This window comes from Orcinus orca, chromosome 15 (genome assembly GCF_937001465.1).
Source record: "Orcinus orca chromosome 15, mOrcOrc1.1, whole genome shotgun sequence".
Taxonomy (NCBI): Eukaryota; Metazoa; Chordata; class Mammalia; order Artiodactyla; family Delphinidae; genus Orcinus; species Orcinus orca.
The window spans coordinates 586,436-607,852 of NC_064573.1; the positions used below are offsets into that span (position 1 = coordinate 586,436).

At 58.5% G+C, this 21,417-nt stretch overlaps 1 protein-coding gene across 7 annotated transcripts in view; it reads right to left on the reverse strand.

Annotated features, from left to right (window-relative positions):
* Positions 1 to 1,416: 1,416 nt before the first annotated feature.
* The window catches only part of CTDP1 (CTD phosphatase subunit 1), a 41,194-nt gene continuing 21,193 nt past the window's right edge, over positions 1,417 to 21,417 (reverse strand). For 3 of the 7 annotated variants that reach the window (XM_033406155.2, XM_033406157.2, XM_033406154.2), the window contains exons 11-13: positions 18,316 to 18,478; positions 9,689 to 9,873; positions 1,871 to 2,151 (exon numbers count right to left, since the gene is read on the reverse strand). In XM_033406155.2, coding sequence (XP_033262046.1) covers positions 2,010 to 2,151; positions 9,689 to 9,873; positions 18,316 to 18,478 — 490 coding nt within the window. In that variant the 3' untranslated portion in view covers positions 1,871 to 2,009. Of the gene's footprint in view, positions 2,152 to 9,688; positions 9,874 to 18,315; positions 18,479 to 21,417 lie in introns of those variants that run through there. The other 4 variants (XM_012536798.3, XM_033406159.2, XM_033406156.2 and 1 more) reach the window with 3 other exon arrangements.

A 21,417-nucleotide genomic window follows, 5' to 3' on the forward strand; every position in this document is an offset into this window, starting at 1 on the left:
TCACCTCCTCAGGAGGCTCAAGGGGCCCCGGGGACCTCCGGTGCCACCCCGGCCCCCGGGACGGCTCAGCATGCCAAGCACATGCCACGGAGAACAAGGCTGCAAGGAGATGTGTAACTACCCCCAGCCCTCTAAGGGATATCCACCCGACGCGCTGTGTCGGGTTTCAGCGGGAAACCTTGAGATTAGTCACGTTCCCAGTTCTGTCTTCTCCGTTCCTGCCCTAGTACAGACCCATCAGAGGGGCCTCCCCCTTGCTGCTCCCCAGGAATGGTTCTGACCGGGAATCCTGGAGCCTCACACTGCTGTTGTGGAGACTGGCAAGTACACGAAGGTACACTCACCTTGGTGAGGAAACTAGGCGGGGACTGTGCCTAGATTCTTGACGTCTGCCGGCCCACACCTGTCCCACGTGCATCATGATTCCCACTCTGCCCCCCACCCCCATCATCCGGAGGGTGGGTGGCATCTGACCATCAAAGAGAGGACAAACCATGGGAGGAGGATTCAAGTTCCCAATGACACCTGAGCGTTTGGTGAACACCTGGATCCAGCCATACCTGAAGCTCCACCCCACTTCTCAGACAAGCCAGTGGTTAGATACAGGAAGACAAGCCCCCTGCAGCTGCGGCTCTTACCTGCAACTGAGGAGTGTGAACAGGACACAGCCTGAGCCCAACACTCACTTTTAATCCAGTAATTAGCCCAGAAAATGCAAAGAAGAACGTTTGCTGTGTGCTGATCTAGAGTTGGAAGCGGGCACACCTTCTGTGTCTTGGTGATCTGGCAGCCCAGGGGCTGCCCCTCCACACAACAGGAATGCAGCATCTCAGGCAGACCCCGGGCTCTGCTCCCTCCACCTGCAGCCTGAGCCGAAGGGATCACGCAGGAAGGACCAAGGGGCTGTCTCAGAGGAGGCACGAAGGCAAGTTCACCAGCGTTACCGCCCAGGGGTCTCAGGTCAGCGGTACTGGGTGGAGTCTTCCTGGGGCTGCCCGAGCACACAGGGCCTGTGGGTGAGACCTGGGACCCCAGGGGTGGGACCACGCGTGGCCATGCTGTCTGGCTGACACACCGAATACGATGTTTTCACACCCTGTCAGCACTGAGCTCCCAGGTCAGAATCGCCTCTGGTTTCCTTGGGTGTCTTGGGTCAAATTATCATAAATCTAGTGATTAGAAACAACACCGGTCCTTGGCATTCCTAAAGCTTTGGTGCAGTAAGGGACAGACGAACAGCCACGGACTGGCTTGAGAGGGTCATCTGCTTTTATGTTTCAGCGTCCAAGGCCCTGGTCATTCACCCAGGAATCGGCCCCGTGAGCGCCCTGGAGGGGAGCGGGACAGGGCAGCTCACCCACGCACGTGGCGCGAGAGCTGGATCCCGTGACGAGGGAACGGGGCAGAGCAGAAGGCTTGCAAAAGGGACTTTTATTAAAGGAAAGAAAAATCTGTTTGGTGGGTGACGTATGAAATAGATATACAAAACTTTACATGCCCGCGAGGGCGGGGCCCGTTGTCCCGGCGCCCGCGGGAGCTGCAGGGCCCTGGGGGCAGCTGGGGGCCCCAGGCCTGTCCTCGTCACACGCCGATGCACGGCCTCGCTTGAAACCTGTGCATGTTCTGGTAGCTTCAGTCGTGAAAAAGCAGGCGGATGCTGGGCTGCCGCCGCCTCAGCCCTCTGTGTGGTCGGATGCCCAGCCTTCACCCTAAGCAATGTGCTGCCTAGTTAAAGGAAAAACACCTCCCCACACCCCCCGATTTCCTGATAAAAAGCGCCAACTCCAGTCCCGCTGTGCGGCTCTGCTGGGCTCACCCAGGATCTTTGGCATGGCCGCGTTCCCTGCCCCGCTGTCCTTAACAAGTAGGCTTTCTTGTAGTGAAACTTCTAAAAACACCTCTTTCTGCAAAACAGTGTGTTTCTGCAGGTGGAGCTCTGCAAACAGACATGTCCCTCTGGAGGAGGGGCAGCTCCCGGGACGGAGGTGAGTCGAGTGCACGCCCCGCGGTCACATGAGGTCGCCAAGCTCGGCCTCCAGCGCGGCCGCCATCTCGTCCGCCTCCGAGCTGCCCCCCTCCTCGTCCTCGCAGCTGGACGCTCCGCTGGACTCGCTGGCTGCGTCCTCTTCGTTCAGCTTCCTCTTGTGGCCCCTGCAAGGAAAGCACATGCACCGTGAGATGCTCGTGGTGCACACGCTCCCCGGCCCCTCGGCCGCCAGCCCCCATGCTTCCAGAAGAGCCCTGACAGCACAGGCTGGGCACCAAGGCAGCCTCTGTCTCCGGCAGGTAACGAAATACCCAGGACGTGTGCGGGCGGGAGAGGGAGGGGCCCGGAGCGAGCTCGGTGGCTACAGCTGGAGCTGGACAAGCCGCTGGGAAGGGAGGCGGGGACAGCCGCCAGCAGACGGGTGTATGTTTTACATTCAGGTCTATGAAATCTATTTTGAGTTAACCGCTGAGTACATTTCTGACTGTGGGCTACGATTAATTATTCTGCATTTGGACATCAATAGTTCACAGCTGTTGTCGCACCATTTATCGAAAAGTTACGTAGGAATATATATACGCCCCCCAACAACTACTATGGTTTGGGGAAACCTTCTGAAGGGAAGAAACCCCCCAAAAGATTTACCTCTTAGAGACACAAAAGGCATCTCAAGCAGTCACAGACACACACGAGACGGAAAATGACGTGCAAGACTATGACGTCTATGACCTAAGACCTACAATACACACAGAAATTTCTACAACAGACAAGGAGTAACCTAATTGTGAGAAACACTCCTCAAACAGAAAAGGGCAGTTGGCAGAAAAAAGGGCCAACGAACACTGAAAAAGATACTACGACGTAATTTGAAAAGCGAATCAAGGTGCCTGTCAGCAAGCACATTCAGCGCCCAGGCTGGCGGAAGTCAGAGGAGAGGGACCCCGGCCCCGGAGGGAGCACGTGACCCGAAGGGGAAGCGCGCGCTTACTGCGACCCAGCGCCACCCCTGCCCGGCCGCTGCGGCCTGGCTCGGCAGCACACGCGGCTGGAAGGGAAAGTAAACCCGAAAGAAACCCCTCCTCTCGGGTCCCGGCGGCACCGGGAGGAGGTCGGTGCAGGAAGGGGGCGCGGATGGGAAGCGACCCGGCGGCTGGGAGGGCGCCAGGGTCTGGACAAGAGGACGGAGCTGTGTGGACCCTGTGATGCGCTTTCAGGACAAACACTGACCAAGGTGGCTGCTGGAGCACAGCCACGGCTGGGACACGGCGCCCGGGCCTCGCCAGCTCGAGCCAAATCTGAGCAGACATGCGGCCCGAGGGTCCAGCCCCTCAGACACACTGCAGGGTTAGCTCTGGATCTGCGAGAGATGGTGGAGCCAAAGATGGTGTTAAGCGTTAAGCGTAATTAAGCTGAGGCGCTCACACGATTCCCCTTCGCTGAGTGAACACAACAGATAAACTCAGAAACGACGTGCAGACGGAACAGTTTAGAGACTGCTTTCTCCTAACCCCAACGACACCCACGCTCCGCGGGGCAGTGCCCAGCACCGCCTCCCAGGACAGAACCGGGCGGTCGCGTGTGTGTGCGTGTGCAGTGGTAACACACACGAGAGCAGAGCAGAGTCAGCCCCAGGCCTGAGTTGTGCTCAGCTGCGGGTGGCGGGCAGAGGGGGCTGAACCCCACCGTCCACGCCCCCACTTGTGGCTGCACCGCCGGCGGCGCTGAGAGCACGTGGGGACGTGGTCCGTCCTCGAGGCTCCTCCCCGACCGCCCTCCACCTCCGGTGTGTCCCGCCTCCTGGGTGTCCCTGGGGCGGGTGCCGCGCGTGCTGTAAAGCAGATCCCCGTCTTCCGGTCACCGAGGAGACGAGCTTCCAGGAAGTAGCAAATCCAAGGGCAAAGAGGAGGTGTTCCCGTGACTGGTGAGGAAGCCCCCGGGTCCAAGAAGGGCCGGGCCCTCTGCCTGCCTACAGAGACCCTCACGCACCCCGAGCTGTCGCAACAAGGAAGCCGAGGCTGAGTCAGTGGACGGCGCCCGGCTGCGTCGGCCGGGATTGGTGCTCTCCTGCGGGGACGGCTCCACAGGTGGCACAGGGAGGCCTGGGAGGGACCCCGGGGCACGAGAAGTGCAGGCCCCTAGGAGGCTGATCCCGGGGCGTCCTGTTGATAAAACCTCCTGCACTGCCCTTGGAGACCCCGCTGCAGGGCAGCCTTTTGGGACAGAACGGGCTGCACAGGGTGTCCCCCCCATCCCCCAGGGCGACGCCAGCTAACAGCTAGGCAGGACCCCACGGCTGTCGCAGCCTCTGTGCAGACAGACAAATGTCGACTGTGCTGAGCCCGGCTGGTCCTGCGGGAGAGACCCTGGGACCTCGGTGTCCGCTCGTGCGGCCGTGTCCGGGGGCCCGGGGACCAGGGTCGGGGGCCGCAGCGGCAGTGCCTTGTGCTGGGAAGAGCAAAACCTTCAGTCTCGGTTAAACAATGTTCGGAGTATTCCTATATCCAACACGACTGAGTTTTAGTAATTGAAGATCACCTCAAAGACTGGACACAGCTGCAAGTCGTGGTTAATAAATGCCTAAAATTGATACCAGCTTCCTTTCCTCTCAGCAGAGCCTGCAATAATTGTATTCTGTTTTCACAACCAACAGCACAGTCCCCTAGAGAAACGCTAACAGATTTAATTTGGGGAAAATTTAAGGCTCAAGGATCAGCTCAGATTCAACGTGGAATAAAGCAAGAACGTGAACAGGAACATAAATCACGCATGTACGTTTCCTCCCTCACGTCCCAGCCTCTGAGCTCTTTGCTGCAAAGAGGCACGTGGACCCGCACCTGAAGTCTGCTGTTGAATAAGATGCACAATTATTTTAGCAACTACGGCAAATAAACACACATTATTATTTCATACCGGTGTCTAACCAACAAGATCAAACAATCCATAACACATCTATTTTTCAAATTGCTGGTTACAACCAGCTTGGTATTTTTGGCAGAAAGAAAAAGAACAGAGCAGCACGGCAGGTGGTAAGGTCGCTATTTTACCTAACAAAAGCTGTTTCAGGTACGTGTGTGCATGTGTCCACGTGCGTGCAGGGGAGCACCTGCCCTAGGGTGTGGAAGGCCGTCTGGACCCCGAGGCAGAGAGGACGCGCATGGGCTCCTGCCTGCCCTGTCCGGTCACGACAGCGGAGGCTCTGCTGCTTCTTCAAAGAGGTGCACGTGTAGGTCACTGTAACACAACACCGGGTTCCAGGGCGTGTGCTCAGGTCAGGGCCACAGGGCGAGAGGGCACGTTCCAAGGAAAAATCGTACGGGCCACATCTGTTGAACTGTTTCTGAAAAGCCTGAGAACTCAGGTGATGTCGCCTATTTTGAGGCAGTCTTCTGACCCCTGTCCTGGTCTTGGCTTCCTGCATCTTCGCCGTGAAGCGTGCGGATGGGGACCTCTGAGCTGGGCTCTGGGTGTAGAAGCGTGGACGCTTTGGATTTTCCCATAGTAGCGTTTTTACTTGAAAAACGGGTCCCGATGTGTCAGATGACGTTCCCCATCACATTTGGGAAGGTGCCAGTCATTACGTCCCTGGCAGTCCTGCCATGTGCGCGCCGAGGGCCTGGCGGTGCCGTCTGAGACGCTGTCCCCAGGACCCTTCGGCGATTCCCCGTCTCCGCGGCTCTGGGAACGTATCCCGTCTGTTCCTCTGATACGCGGTCGCCCTCTCAGGCAGCTTCTCTGGCCTCTTCTGTCTTGTCTGCGGATCATTCTTCTGTCTCTCCGATGTCTCACGATTCTCTTCGCTGGAAACTGGACGTTTTAGTTACTGCGTTGCAGCCACTCCGGGCACTGGTCTCCCCTCCCCGCAGGGCGGGGCTGTTCTGGGGAAGCTGCTGCACCGGCACCGCCCCCCCCCCAACAGCGCAACGTCTCTGGGGTCCAGCCTTGGGCGCGGGCTCAGCGCAGGGAGACAGAAAGGCACACACGACTAAAACAGCGCCGCTTTTTATCCACCACACTGCAGTGCCCAGAAGCCGTCACGAAGCACCGTGGCAGGGAGGGTGCGGGACAGCCAGCCCCCTCGCCATCAGCACGGCCCTCCACGGTCGGAGGGCAACTTGAAGCAGCTACCAGGCCAAGAGCGCGAAGGCCTTCCGACCTCGGCGAGCCCGCCTTCAGAAATCGACTGTGTGTGATGAGCTCGCACACGCAAAGGGCTGGGGCCCAGGGTGTCACCACGTGCTGTCGGCTACGGCAGGTTAAACATCACAGATCGACACACGAATCGACGGGAAGCCACGTGTCCACGCGACAGAAGGGCAGCTCCTCAGCCACAGCCTGGGGAATTTACAACCTGAGCCAAGCACCTTGGTCCCAGGGTCACCAGCTGGCAGCGCAGACAGAAGGTGTCTGACGGCAAGGCAGCGACAGGGTAGAGGTGGAGGGCTGGCCGCAAAGCAGCCTCCGGGCTCCACCGCGGCAGCAGAGCTGGGTCTGCTCTCTGGTCACAAACACCAGGCCCACGTCTCCTCCATCTTTAGAAATGACCAACGTCCCCAGCGTAGTAAAGACAGCCTTGCCTAGGTGACCACCCAGCACTGAGAACAGCTCTCACGCGTGAGGGCCTCTGCACAACTGCGCACCGTCTGTCTACACGTTCGGCCGGGACCCCAGCCACCGCACCCCTGCGGAGGAAGGGGAGGCGGCAGAGGACCGGGCGGTGGGAGCCCGGGACTCGGGTCAGGAGCTGCGCCTTTAGACGTGGAGTGACGCTCCTGACTAGTTCACCACGGGACCGGGTGGGGTGGGGAAGGCGCTGAGACTAAACTCTCTGGCACTTAGAGAACGGGCTTCAGGGAGAGAGAGCCGGCTTCCGCTGGCCAAGCCGACCGCCCACGACACGAGACCCCAGGCCGCGTCTCCACGTCGGCATCTCCTGCGAGTGGTGGGGGCAGGGCGGCGTCGCCGACGCCTGCAGACGTCTCGTCTGCCAAGTGCCTGCCACATGGCCCTGACTTCTTACTCAGGGATCTACCTCAAGGAGCGGAAGTGCCCCTCCAGCTGCCGTGTGTAAGACGGGCGTCTGACGTCTGTTCATTTGAAAGAAGAGTGGATCGGTTCTCAGTGGACAAGCCCAAACGCCACCCCATCCTTCCATCAGAAGTCACCTTCAAGTTCCAGTGACATTAAGATCCCGCAGAAGAGCCTGGCCACTCAGGCCGGCAGGACGTGCTGCCAACCGCTCGGGAGAAGCCAGGCTGCGACCCAGGGCGCAAGGCGCCAGCGCTCGCGGCAAAGGCCGTGGACCGAAATGTCCCACAGGCAAGAAACAAGCCCCCCAAACATGCCTGACTTAATTTCAAGTAAAAACGCTACTATGGGAAAATCCAAAGCATCCACACTTCTACACCCAGAGCCCACTGACAGGAATATAACCTGCGCGAAAACCACATTCGCCAACTTCTGGGCAGAGAAAAGGATGAGCTCCCAAGCCCGATCACGGCGCCTCAGCCCCGACACAGGGCAGACTCGACGTCGGGTACAGGGAGACGCCGAGCGGCGGAGGGGCAGGCGGGGGCGGGAACAAGGGTCTCTGGCCACCCAGGGGGAGGCGGCGTCCGGGTGGACCCTGGGCTTTGGCCTCGTCTCAGATTCCCACAGCGCTGAGGTCAAGCCCCATGGCACGGTGTGAAACAGCAGCTGCAGTGAGGATGGTGAGGAGGCCCGGGCCGGGGTGAAGGGGGGGCTCCCGATCAGCCCCCGCCCACCCCCCCCCCCGGCCCAGCGCGGACCACAGCCCCGGCCCCGGCGCTGGACTCCCCGGCACCGTGCAAGGCCGAGAGGAGCCGCGGTGGGCGCAGGCCACACGCCTCTGGCCCCGATGGCAGCCCCGACCACCGCAGGCAAGGCTTTCTCCCGTGGCCCGGAGCTGCTTCCCGTGTGGGCAGATGACTCCATGGAGACAAAGCAGGCCGCGGGCCCCAGGACTCCGGCCCGTCCTTCCCAGTCTTAGAGAAAAGGCTCTGTCTTCCTCTTCACTTGGCAGGCGCAGCAGCGCAGCAGCAGTGGAACCGGGGCTCTGGGAGCACACTCCTCAGAGGGGCCCCAGCTCCCCACGTCCCTCGAGAGCCCCACGGGGCCCTCGCGCGGAGCTGAAGACGCAGCTGGGTCAAGCAACTGTGTACGGCAGGGGTCCCCAACCCCTGGGCCTCGGACTGGTCCGTGGCCTGTTAGGAACCGGACCGCACGGCAGGAGGGGAGCGGCGGTGAGCGAAGCTCCATCTCTGTTTACAGCAGCTCCCGTCGCTCGCATCACTGTCAGGTCAGCGGCGACATTAGATTCTCGGGGATGAACGCTGCGGGGAACTGTGCACGCGAGGGGTCCTGTGCACACTCCTTATGAGCATCTAATGCCTGATGATCTGGGGCTGAGGTGGGGACGCTGGGACCCACTGGGGAGCGGCTGCAGATAGATTCTCATTAGCAGGAAGGTTTGGCTGCCCAGAGACCATGATAAATCAACGGCTCGCAGACTCGTATCAAAACCCTGTGAGTGAGCGGCAAGTGACAGCAAGCTCAGGGCTCCCGCTGACTCTGCACTGTGGTAAACGGTATACTTATTTCATCATACGTTACAATGTAATAATAGAAACAGAGTACACGACAAACGTAATGCCTGAATCATCCCGGAAGAAACCGCCCCTCCCCTACCACAGGTTTGATCCCCGGCCGGGGAACTAAGAGGCCACATGCTGCGAGGTACGGCAAAAACAAAACAAAGCAAAACAAAACACCCATCCGTACGCACGTGCATCCATCCGTACGCACGTGCATACCGGTAAGTAAGCAAAGGAAAATACAGTGAAACGGAAAAGCAAGCACCGTCGTGCCGTCCTGCCTGACTCAGCGTCAGCACTCACAGTCCCAACAGCTGAGTGACCCCGAGGGCAGACACCGGTGTGGGCAGCTGCCCTCGGCCCACGCCCTGCACATGCCCGAGGTCACGCGGGGGCCAGTCCTCACCACGACCTGCCTCTGAACACTCGAAACCCTGGGGCTGCGAACACACCGCGCAGCTGGACACAGAGCACGGGGCCGCCATCGGTAGACAGCACGCTGCTTCCGGCCGTGTCCCATCCCGGGTCCACACACAGCAGCCCTCCAGACATGAGCGGGGACTCAGGGAGAGGAGCCCCACCGCAGGCTCCTGGGCCGCTGGGACCACACCTGGGCACGAACCACCACCTACAACAGACACTGTGCACTCTGTGAAGGGGAAGAGTTACATCTGCCCAAATGGTAACTGAATCATAAAAAACGATAAAAATCAAGGGCACCACAAACGTAATATTCTAAACAACCTGTAACGTGCTTTGTATGTTTCAGAAACAGGACAGTGACCTTTGCCCTCTCAGGACCACCCAGACCAACGTCTTTAGGTCTCTTACCCCCTTCACTATTGCCTTGAAAACGATACGCACACACCATGGTCCGTAACAACACTGGGAAGATACAGCAGGATAACAACAGTGCACTGATCAACACGGAAGGTGTCTGGCGCTTGGAAGGTGTCTGGCACTCACGGGGCAGCGCACAGGACCCCCTCACCTGGGCAACCCCCCCACCTCCCAGCCCCTCCCCTGCACCTGAGCCCCCCTCCGCTCCTGGGCCCCCGACTGCCCCCCTTCCTCTCGCAGGCCCCCTCACCTGGGCCCCCGGCCGTCTGCTGCATTCCTCTCGGTGGGTGGCGCTGACCTGAGCGTGGGCCCCCTCGGGGCCCCCAGGGCCTCGGGCTGCCCGGGCCTCGGTCCCCGCTGCCGGTCCTCCCGGTCTCCCGGCTTCTTCTTCTCGCTGTCACTGTCATCGCTGCCCTCTCCTAGGATGTCATCCACCTAACGAAGGGCCAAGAGTCAGCACAAGATCACCTTTCTGAGGAATCCACGCAACGGCCCCTCCCTCGGGAGTGACACCACCGCAGATTTCTGCACGGGCCCCGCTTCCCGTGACTAAGCACGCAGGACACCCCGTAAAGCTCCAACACGGGGCCTGCCGCGAGACGGATGCTTACAACCAGCACCGAGGAGCGTGGACAAGGCCCACGGGGTGCACGACGGGAGGCAGAGGTGGCCTGGGCTGTCCCTCCTCCACGCCCACCTCGCCGGGTCCTGGGACCCACGCGGCCACGTGTGGGGTGCCTGCCCGTCTGTCTTCTCTGACAGACCTCAGGCTTAACGGTTCACAGACACGGCAAGGGAGGGGGGTTGGGGGGCAGGGGGCAGGGCCCCGACGACACCTGACGCCCACGACGGCGGACGGGGCGCTGGAAAGGGGAAGGCAGCGGCGAGAGGAGGCCGGGCCCACGTTTCCTGAACACGGACCCGCCAGCACCTTTTCCAGGAAGGAGCAGAGACCCCGTGTCCCGTCAGCTAGCGTAACTACGTTCTTATGGCCTCAGAGCGGGGTCATTACTTAACAAGTTTGATCTGTGAAGCTGCTGCAAGTGTGCGAAGCGACAAGAGATTTGCTCACCGGGCTCTGCCCCCGTGAGCTCCCAGCCAGAGCTCCCAAACCCCCGGAGTCTCCTGGACGAGGGAGCACCTTTGCTCTAATGAGGCGACCGTGGTGGACTCTGGGGTGGGGCCGGTCACCCAGAAGCACCAGCGGATGAGCGCCCTGGACCTTTCCACCCCACCCCGCCCCCAGGGAGCCTCCCTAGAACCCCCGAGGCACAGGGCTCGGGAGCCTCTGGCCGGGACCCTCCCGACCTCACCCGTGTGCCCTTCACCCGCCGCCAGTCAGGCCTCGACCGCGTGCCCGGTTCCGCATTTCCCAAGTTCTCAGCCGCCCTGGCAGGGGCGTGGGAACCGACAGGCGGCCGGCTGGTCAGAAGGACGCGTGACAACCCGGGACCCCCCATTTACGACTGCGTGTGGCGTCGGGGAGTCCCGTGGGCCGTGCGCGTCCTGTGTTTCTCGACTGCTGGCTGCGGCTGCGGGTGAAGGTCTCAGGGCGAAGCCAGGTGGGCACTGCCACACCCCCGGTCAACCAAGCAAGAGCGACCGTGCACCAAACGCTCAGGGAACGACCCCCTGCGGCTCCAGCACAGCGAGGCTGGAACCCAGCTAACAGCCAGCACTCGGGGGCCGCGCGGCATATGCGAGACAGAGGGCGGCCGGCGGGGGCGGGGACGAGGGCTGCGCCCACGCGGGCTCTTGGGCTTTTGGAACTTTAAACTACGGGGCGGGATGGCTACTTTATCAAGCTCAGAAAACACGCCAAGGAAGGAAGGCTGTGAGGTGGACTTCACTCACGGGAACTCCGACTTCTTCCAGCAAACTACCCACTTCTAACTGAGCCCTGAGTCAGGGAGGCTCCCGTGGGGCCCAGAACCCAGGACGACCAGGGGATGCCCCTTCGGCACCCCTCCCACGCCCGCAGCACCCTCCTGGGTGTGTGCCCTGCACACCTGCTGCTCCCCGTGGCTCTACTGGTCCCGCTTCCCTGTGAGAGTCGTGGACTCGCAGTGCGTGGCAGGGACACCTCGGGGAAGGCACCGCAAACGGGACAGAACAGGTTTCAACCCTCTGATTAAATTCAAGGGCGGGGGGGAACACCCCCTCTACAGAGCAGCTCTGATCAGCGACCGCCAGCCCCACCCTGAGCGCTCAGGCCAAGGCTGACGTCTTTGAACCACTGTATCCAATTTCAAGTCTATCAACACGCAGTCTAGGGAGGAACAATGCGCAGGGACCTCACAAGTTAAAATACGGAAACATTTTAATTGACAGTTAAAGTGTTGGCTTTATCGTCAGGGGTCACAAGATCTTCACACACAATATATCCTCTCGGGTTAAACTAAAGGCACCTAACAAAAAGCATCTAATTGTATTAATTCTAGCAGGTTATTGACACTTACACTTCACCGGTATATTTAGGTGGCTGTACTTAACTTCATTTTGATAAGCAAACCTCCTCTTGTCAAATTTTGCTCTGAAAATACTTCAGGTCTTTAACTCCGCATCCCACCTTCGCAGGGGAAAAGAAAGAACTAAAAGAAGCCAATCATTTAAAATCTCCCCGAAGCACACAATCCCAGCAGCTCAGGGACCGCGGGGCGACCCCAGCCTGGAACGCACGCCAGGCCGCCCACAAAGGGCTCGCGGCTCGGCGGCGTTAGCACCAGGCCTGGCGGACAGCGCGGGCTCGTCCCGCAGGAGGTCTGGTCTCATTTAACCCTGCTTGGTGTGCTCCCCGGGCTTCCCTCACATAAAGTTCTGTATGAGGACAACTTTGCACTTCCTGGAAAACAGGGATCTGTAATGAACCATTTACTTCGTAAATGTTGTTTTAAAAATGCTCGTGTAAATATTTTAAAATCTTAATTAAGGGAAAATCTAAAAACAAGTATTGAAGAGAAATACAAAATTCACTATTTCCTCAAGTACTGAAATCTCTCAAAGGGCAAGCACGAATGACATCAAATGCTCCTGGGAATGTTTCCATCCATCGACTTGGAAGATGCAGGTCATGAAGACTTAGGAAAACTCATCTCAGCTTCTGACCCGTGGAAGCGAGGCAGACGAGAGAGAAACAGAAGAAATGGAAACAGCAAGTCCAGGCCAAGAACGGCCAGAGGGGACACGGCCTTGTCCCAGCCCTGGTCCCAGCACTTTCTTCTCACCATTCTGTTACTTTGCCTGCAGAGGGAGGGAACCTGAGGCAGCGAGGGCCGCGCGCAGAGCACGAGTGAGCTGCTCTAAGCGACTAACAGCACCGCCTGTGAAGAGGACATGCCTCCGAGGACCACGGGCGTGAATTCTAAGCTCTGGTCTCAGGCAACGCGCTTCCGGTGAGGTAGAAATAATACCACCTGAAGGGTCTTTAGACCGACACCAACGTACTTCTCTCTTGGCCAGAAGAACAAACGTCCTGGTCATTCCCTTAATATGCTGCATTCTCACGAAATAAAACCGAAAGCACTACTGGGCCTATTGAACTTAACTTTCTCTGACGACGCTCCTGTGATGTGGAAAAGGACCAGAAGGTGGCCGTGCACACACCCACGTGGTCGACCCTCGTCTAGACTCCACGCTTCAGGGGGACGCCACCAGAGTCCGCTGTCCCCTCGGCAGCAGCGGAGGGGACGCGCTCCTGGGGCCCACAGAGCTCCGTGTTCTGCAGGAAGCGCCCCGGTGGCCGGGCCCGACGGTCTCCGTGCGCTTGGCACCCACCTGCCCCCCACGGGCCGGCCCAGCAGAGTCTGTGGAACAGGCCCTCTGGGAAGTGAGAGCCGGGCCAGGACGTGCCCCTACCCCACCGTCGGCACTACCGTGCTGTTTCCACGCGTGCGTTATCTCCAATCTCAAGTGTTTCTCCTGAAGCCCAACGTGCGGTACCTCAAAACACTGGAGTCCATGACAGCGACTGCGGGGCTGCCCACCTCCTGACACCCAGATGGCACGGCACGGTGGTAAGACACGCTGACTTCGGGAGCCTGTTCCCCACACTGACCCTGACGGCCCGCCCGGGAGCGCCCGCCCCACCTCAGGCTCGGGTACAGTCCCGGGAAGAGAACCGACCTCACACGGGTGTCGAGGCTGACTGGGCTGCACAGAAACAGGACCACAGGGCGAGCCCGGCCAAGCAAAAGGGCCGAAGACAAAAGGAGGAGAAGACTCAGGTGGTCGTGAAAACAAACCATTAAACCTCTGCAGATACGTACTGCTCCTAATCACGCAGTAAGGACACCCAGTACCGAGAAACGTGTGCTCTGGCCTCACATAAGCTCAGGTTAGCCCACGCGTGGGGGGAGGAGGGCAAGCGGGCGTCAACCCCGACCCCCAACCCGTGACCATCTGTGTTCCGCTGGGCCGGCCTTTCCCACAGCCCGCCTCCATCCCAGGGGAGAAGGAGCCTGGACGTCGTGACCACCTCTGAAGAAATTCCACAACTGACCAAACTAGTCTATGCCATCAAAGGCAGTAAACTGAAGTCTTCCACCAAATCTGAGGTTTTCAGCCATTATCTCCCCAAGTAGTTTTTCTGCACCGATCTCTCCCTCTTATCAGCTCAGACGACACAAACATTCAACTTCTGATTTGACCCCGGTGTCCCTGAGACGCTGACCCCCCGCCCGGTCTGTTTTCCTGTTGTTCCTCAGGGTGATTCCTATAACCCTGTCTTCAAGTTCACTTAATCTTTCCTCGACACTCCCGTCACCAGGGGTCCTCCTGGTGAATTTCAGGGCATCTGCCTGAGTGTGTGTCCAGTCCTGATGTTTGCATGTGGTTCTTCTTCGTGGTCTGCACTCTCTTCAAGGCTGTGCCTCTCCCAATGTCCACGGCCACGGCCACGGCCACGCCCGCTGCTGTAGTGCTGGTCTGACGACCCCAACGCCTGGGCTATCCGGGTAGGCGCCTGCTGTCACTCTCTTGGGAATCGCCCGTTCCTGTGTTCGCGCGTTGAGTAACTGTTAAATCGTGTGCTGGACATCCTGAATATCATGTCCTGGTAGAAGCTCTGGAGAACAGGGTTTCGTGTTTTAGGAGGTGACCAGCCCAGTCAGGCTAAGATGGAAAGTTCTGTCCTGCTGGCCGTGGACTGCAACGTGAGTTTCACGCCTCTGCAGTGCTGTCCGCCCCACACCCTGCACGACTGGGATCGACTTCTAACAAACAGTCGAAGACAAAAAAAGTGGGAGGAGCAGAAACAGAGCCGGAAGCCAAGGCAGCACACGGGACACGCGCACACCGGCACACGCGGGCCACCGCAGAGCGAGAGTAGCGCGGGAAGGTGGCAGAGGAGGGAGGTGTGCCGTGCGCTCAGAGCACCCGCAGGCGTGAGATGCAGCCGCGTCAAGCGCGCCAGAGGAAGAGTCCAACCCTGCACTGGACGGGGGGCGCGGCACACGGGCACCGTCCACACGCGCCCGCATCTGCTCCCCCGGCACGTGCGCCGCCTGTGCATCGTGCTAACTGTGCACCTCCAGCTGAGCAGACGCTGCACGGCAGGCGCTGTGAGAACTTTCCACACTTTTCTTGTGCATCTGCTGGTAACAAAAACACGTGCTGACGGAACTGATCACCAGCAAAAACATGCTGTGAGAAGACGCCACCGACTCTGGGAAAGGACAGCTTTATGGCAACCACGCAGAATGCAAGGCCACATCAATCCTAAGAATCATCATAATTTGCACAAAGAATCACAAATGTGCTAACGGCCCTGACTTTTGAACACAAACTCAAAACGCTGCTGGACCGTGCCTGCTCCAGCCTCCCAACTCCCTGAAGCTGGGTCTTCAGGTAGCTTCTGGGATCACCTGGCTTCTTCTCAATGTTGTGAAGCGCGTGGAAAATGTGCCTATCCTATTCAGAACATAATCCTCACAAGACAGCGTTTGCCGCCAGCACAGAGCAGACCCGCCGTCAGGGGTGGGCTAAGCAACTCTGCAGATCTCCCTGGGGAAACAGCCCCGTGACACGCGCAGCAAAATGGACCACGGTAGTGAGGGCAGCAGGCTGAAACTGCCACCCCCGTGTGCAGCGGTGGCCTCTCGGGGTCAAGGGACCACCTTCGGACACGTTGGTTACTGCGTATCAAAGGCTTTAACCCACCAGATAGCAAACCTGCGCCTGAGGTCTCAATTTCTCCAGTGAAACGTGTTAATGTCCACAGGTGGGAAATGAGACAGGATTTCCTCGCTGTGCTGACGGGTGGTGCTCGCTGGTCCAAACAGACAAAGCGTGCCTTCAAACTATCAGATAAAGTCAACAATCTCCTCCCTGACGGAGGCTGCCGCGGAGCTGAAAGGGAACCACTGCCCAAAGTCCGCACGTGGGCTGCGCGCGCAGAGGCCACACCCTTACCGCTTCCGCCTGAACCACGGCAGACGGGGAGCTGCTGAGCCTCTACTCAGCAAACAGCTTTTTCACGTGAACCAAAATACACAAATACAACCATCTGGCATCAACAAGACGAAGACAGCGGTGATCACACCAGACGTGCGTATACTTTCGCCTCTTTGAAAAAAGCAACGAGGAGGTTCTGCTCAGATTCTGGGTCTGCAAAGATGCTCATCTGAGACGCCAGCCTGCGCGTGGCGTGTTGCAAGGACAGCGGCATTCCTGATCAGGTTTAGGTGCAGGCTGCGAGTACAGAACACCTTGGTGCTGGTGAGAGGAGCTGACCCTGGAAATGAAGGGTTCCGGGCGGCTGGGGGCTGGGAGAGGCGTCTGTGCTTGGGACGCCCTGGCTGTGGAGCGCCCAGACATGGTCCTCAAAGTGTAGAGCAGACAGGCACCTGTCGCTGCCAGTCCAGGGCCCATCTGAAGAGCCCCCTCTGGTGGAGTAAACTACAACTACAACAGGCTCAGAGCCACCGCCCAGATGAGCACACAGCACCCTCTTCAGTAGTCCTGTTCCCCTGAACTTTAAGGAGAGGGAACACCTCTCTGGCCTCAGCCGCCTGCTGCGGCCCCACGGGGGCCTCCGCCCTTCGTGCGACCCTGGGGACCACAGCCTGGCTGTCTCTGGGCAGAGCTGCAGGTGGTGGACAGGGTCTCTGCCCAGCTCTGACCGGCCTCAAATCCTAAAGCCTCACACGGCCCCTGCCCTGCCACACAGGGAAGATGGAGAGCCGGGCGCCCGCTCCCCTGGTCATCTGGCGCCCGGCACTGACCGAGCAGTCTCTCTGGGGCCCAGATGTCACCGGGAATTGAGCAGGACCCCCTGAGCACCGCTGGACACCAACCCCTGGTTCCCTCATTTATAAAACGACAGTCACGTTTGCTGGAATCCCAAGTCTAGGATTTCTCTCTCCTTCAAAACCTTTCTTCCCGAAGAGCCAAAACGAAGGTTTTAAGGCTAATTTTCATTTCTGAAAGAAAAGCCAGGTTTCAGGGTGATGGGAAGTGTATTTAACGCTGTTATTTCATGGTAAGATTTCGCCGCCCTTTGATGCACAACGAACAAGTAGCAAAATCGTCGCCACTGCTTGACAGACTGAGCCGTGTCTCTGCAGGTGCCCAGCAGCGCCGCCCCGCCCCCTGGGAGGACTGGGGCAAGGGGGTGGGCAGGAGGAGAGAAGTGCGTGCCCAGCTGTCCCTGCCAGCCCCCCGCAGGAAGCGTCCCTCACGCAGAACAAGGAGCATCCTTGATCAAGAAGACAGGCTTACGGCTAAACAAATTCTTCTAGGAGAGAACAAACCCCAGCAGTGTACTGGCTAAATGCTCAAAAAGGCAGAAAACGAACGGCACACAGAGAAATTCGGCACATCTGAAAGCAGCTTTAAGCGCCACGGGATAAATTATCATCTGAAGATGATGGTCTGAGTTGCTGGTAGGATTCTATACTGAATATAACATTCTTCTGCTACCGCTGGAAGTAAGCTGAAATGCATCTCTGTCCTCAGGGCTCTCCCTGGCGTCCGCGATGGTCCGAGGACGACTTCCGTCTGCACAGTACAGTGGCTGAGTGGCCGCGGGAGCTGTCTGTCTCTAAGACGCAGATCCGAGGGCCGGAGGAGTGTCGGTCCTGATCCGGGCCCAGCTCCGTTTAGTGGGACGTGAGGTGTGGTGTCCACAACGGTGCCTGCGTAGAACAGCAGCCCCAGAGCCATGCTGCCCAAGCCACCTTCCACAGGCTGGGGCCTTCTCTGAGGGGCCTGACCTAGGATGGACGAGGGGCACACAGGCCCTGGGGCAGGCACGGGACACAGGGCGAGAGGGACAAAGGGCAGGCTTACAGGTGCTCCCACTGCTTCCCTCGTGGGCCAGAGACAAACAGCTGACTTGCAAAATTATCTACAGTTTAGTTTTGTTCTGGTCCTAAGGAGAGTCCCCTCTGTATTTAATCTACACTTCAAAAGGGATTCTGGGTCCTATTATCATTATTCCCACAATTAAGCATTTGGAAGAAAAACACCACTTCTACCCACGTTGCCCGAAACCTGTTAGTGGTGTAACAGCCAATCCCAGTCATGATCTGGGTGTGTTTCAAAACCTACGTGCAACCTGAAAGGGCAGAGGGTGTCTCGACCTGGGTCCTGAGGACGCGGGGGCCGCCCGGGCACTGAAGGCTGCTTGGCGGCTCCCCTGGCGCCCACCCACTCGACGCCAGGAGCCCCCTTATTAGCGACAACGCCAGACACCGCCGTGGGCCCCGGGGTGGAAGGGGGAGGTCAGGCCCGTCGGTGCAGAAACCTGCCTTCTATGTTGCCAATACACCAACTGGTCACTTCCTGCTGTCGTCACCTCCTCTCCCACACGTCCCTGGAGACCAGAAGGCCAGGTGAGGCCACGCGCGAGGCGTGTGCTGCGGCCGGGCTGGGGCTCACCTCTTTATCCATACTCTCTAAGTCCTCCTTACACAGCGTGTACAGTGGCATGGTCTCCGACATGCTGGGCTGCCGCTTCCTTCTAGAAGGACCAGGCTGCTCTCCATCTTGATTGGCTGGCAAGTCTTCACCAAACATCTGCTGGTGATGTGGCTGGACCGCTCTGAAAGGAATTTCACAGGCCCCATATGAGGAAAGTTGGTCTGAAGTCACCTTTCCAGCCCTGAATCAGATTCCCAATTCTCGGGATAAGTAAAGACACAGACACAGACACAGACACAGACACACACACACACACACACACACACACACACACACACACACACACACACGATATCTCAGCTGTGGAAACACACGCTGTCTCGTGGACGGTACCTACTCAGGCTTGATATGGGTTTGTTTATGAAACCAAATCCCTGAGTCCAGCCAGGCTGTGGGCCCGTCAGGCTCGCCCTTCTTCGGGCTAAAAGTGAACACTTAGCTCCTCCCATCAACAAACCGCACTGTCCGAGCATCCGCCTGGCGGGACTCATTTGAGAACAAAGGGCAAAGGTGCAGAGAGACGGTGAACACTTGCTCAGAAACCAGCCGCAGTGCTATTTACGCTCCAAGTAAGATCAAGCAGCTGTAAGACTGCAAGAAACCAACCATTTCTGTATCATCCGGGCTACAACGTAGAGATAACGTGATAGAGAATTTAAGACACAGAGTGCCCTGGGTCGTAGTGAAAGTCCGTCTGTCCACAGAGGACAGGAACATGCAGGGTCATGTGTGTGGTTTTATTAAACTATTAAACATCAACACTGCATGAGGAACCAACCTTCTGTTCCCAGAACGCTTCTGTCCTGGAGCCGAGCCCCAGGCTGGCGTGACAGTGACCGTCCTCTGAGCTACCCTCTCCGTTCCACCTGGAACAGACCCCAGAGCACCCCTGTCCCCCACACACGCTCTCATCCCGTGTCAGGTTCCCAACACGGGTCAGTGCCCGTGACGGCCTCAGAACTTAAGGGGCTTTGTGAAGCGGGCGGCCGTGCCTTCCTCTGGAGCTGGCCGTGGGCACCTCACAGCCACCAGGAAACTGAAGACGACGTAGCAAAACCTTGTTACTCTGAAGAAAAGTGGTGGTAATAATAAGTCTGAATCACAAAACTGAAAGGAAGCAACTGTACTGGGCTAACCACATACTACCTGATGTGGTTAAGATCTCTGACCCAGAAACATGAAGGACCATCTAGAAACCGCTGACCCCTGCTTCTTCCGAAGTCAGACTCTGTCCCCAGCCTCTCGACGGCCCGCCCGCCTCCACGTGTCCATGCGGCTTAAGAGCTTCCTGTCCTGTCTTCTGACCTGGGCATCAGGCTGCACTTCAGCCCACACCCACTTACCGTCACCCCACCACCCAGAGCTCCTCTTACGAATATGGAAAACGGCAGAAGTACCTTTTTACTAGCACAGCCTCCCTTCAGACCCAGAATGGGGAAGGTGAGAACACGTGCACCCCCTACGGAAGGCTCATGGGCCCAGGGGCCGACTGGTCCTCAAGGCAGTGTGGGGTGTGGGCTCAGCCTGAGCTGCGCACAAGCACCTGAAAAGGCAGGATGTTCTTCCACGTGGAAGATGCTGAAAATCGGCCACCACGCTGGGGGCTCCTGAGAACCCCCTCAGGGCAGTCGCAAGATCCTCCCTCTTCTAGAGACACACTGGGCGAGGCCAGAACTCCCTCCCGCGTCCCCACCGGATGGCAGGTCACACCAGGTGGACCAGGAGGCAGGTGGGAACCCCGTCTTCCGCTAAGCCAGAGAGATTTGCAGAAATGCAGACGAGCCGCCCTCCTCATTACGTTTCTTTTGGATTTGGAGAAGAGCTATTCTTCGTTAAAACAGTGTTAACGGGCGGTGGTTTATGGCTCTTTTGAGATGAATGAGAAGCGAGTACTTCAAAGGCGCCTCGGTTTTGCTTTCTAACCTGGTGAACACCAGGCTACGAAGCCCCCAGGACGGACAGCTGGAGGGCCAGCTCGCAGCCCCCGCTGCCTGCTCGAGCGTCTCCCCCCGACGGAGCAGCGTCCCTGTGGCTTCTGAATCGGCTCCGCACGCACAGCCCGAGCCCCAGGCCCCACGGTGGCTTCTCTGGCGCTTCCCGCTGCTCATCCCGGGAACCGGCAACTGGACACGCCCACGGGCAGGCCCGGCTCACGACAGCCGCAGCCGCCAGCACAGGACTGGACAGCAACCCCGCCTGCTGCCTCCCCTCGCCCCACCGCGCGGGGGTGTCACGGAGCCGGCGGCAGAGTCGCTGGCAGAGCAGAGGTTTCTCACGTGGAGGGAGCTCCTGATCAGTTTTCTTTCTATGGGTCATGCTTCCGCTGTCAAGTGTGTGGACTCTGCCTGGTCCGATATCCTAGTTCTACATTTTCTAAGCAGGTCTGTGACGCGCTGCAGTGTCAGTGGAGCCCACCCACCTGCAAAAACCGGGAGGCGTCAGACTGTCGTGGACCCCGCGCCAAGGCTGCCCGGCATTAACAGTGACCCCCAGGCCGGCGTCAGTGGAGGCCAAGTGGGACCCTGGACTTTTTTTGCCGCTGCCCGGCAGGGGTGAGGAGGTGTCTTACAAGTTCTGCTGCGGAAGCACGGCCTGCGAAAGCCAGCTAAACAGAAGGTTTCAGCAAGGTCCAGACTCTCAGAAAGAGACCTGTCTCCAGGTTTCAACTGAAAACCACCTGTCACACCAAGAGCCAGGAAGATCTCCAACCCACTGAAAAAAGACAATCAGGAGATGTCAACTGAGGTGACAGAAATGACAGAACTGTCTGACAAAGATTCCAAAGTATCCTCAATAAAAAGAAATGCTTCAATAAGCAATTACAAGCACGCTTGAAATAAATGAAAGAAACAAAGAGCCTCAGGAACGCAATAGAAGATAAAGAGAAGAACCAAATGGAAATTTCAGAAGTGAAAACAAACAAAAACATGCTTTAGGTGGGCTCAGTGTCGAGGAAAAACGCACACAGCCTCAGGCCCACGTGACGACAGTGAGAGTCCCCGATCATGTCACTGCTGGTGCCCCAGAAGGAGAGGAGAAACACGCAGAGCTGAAAAAGTA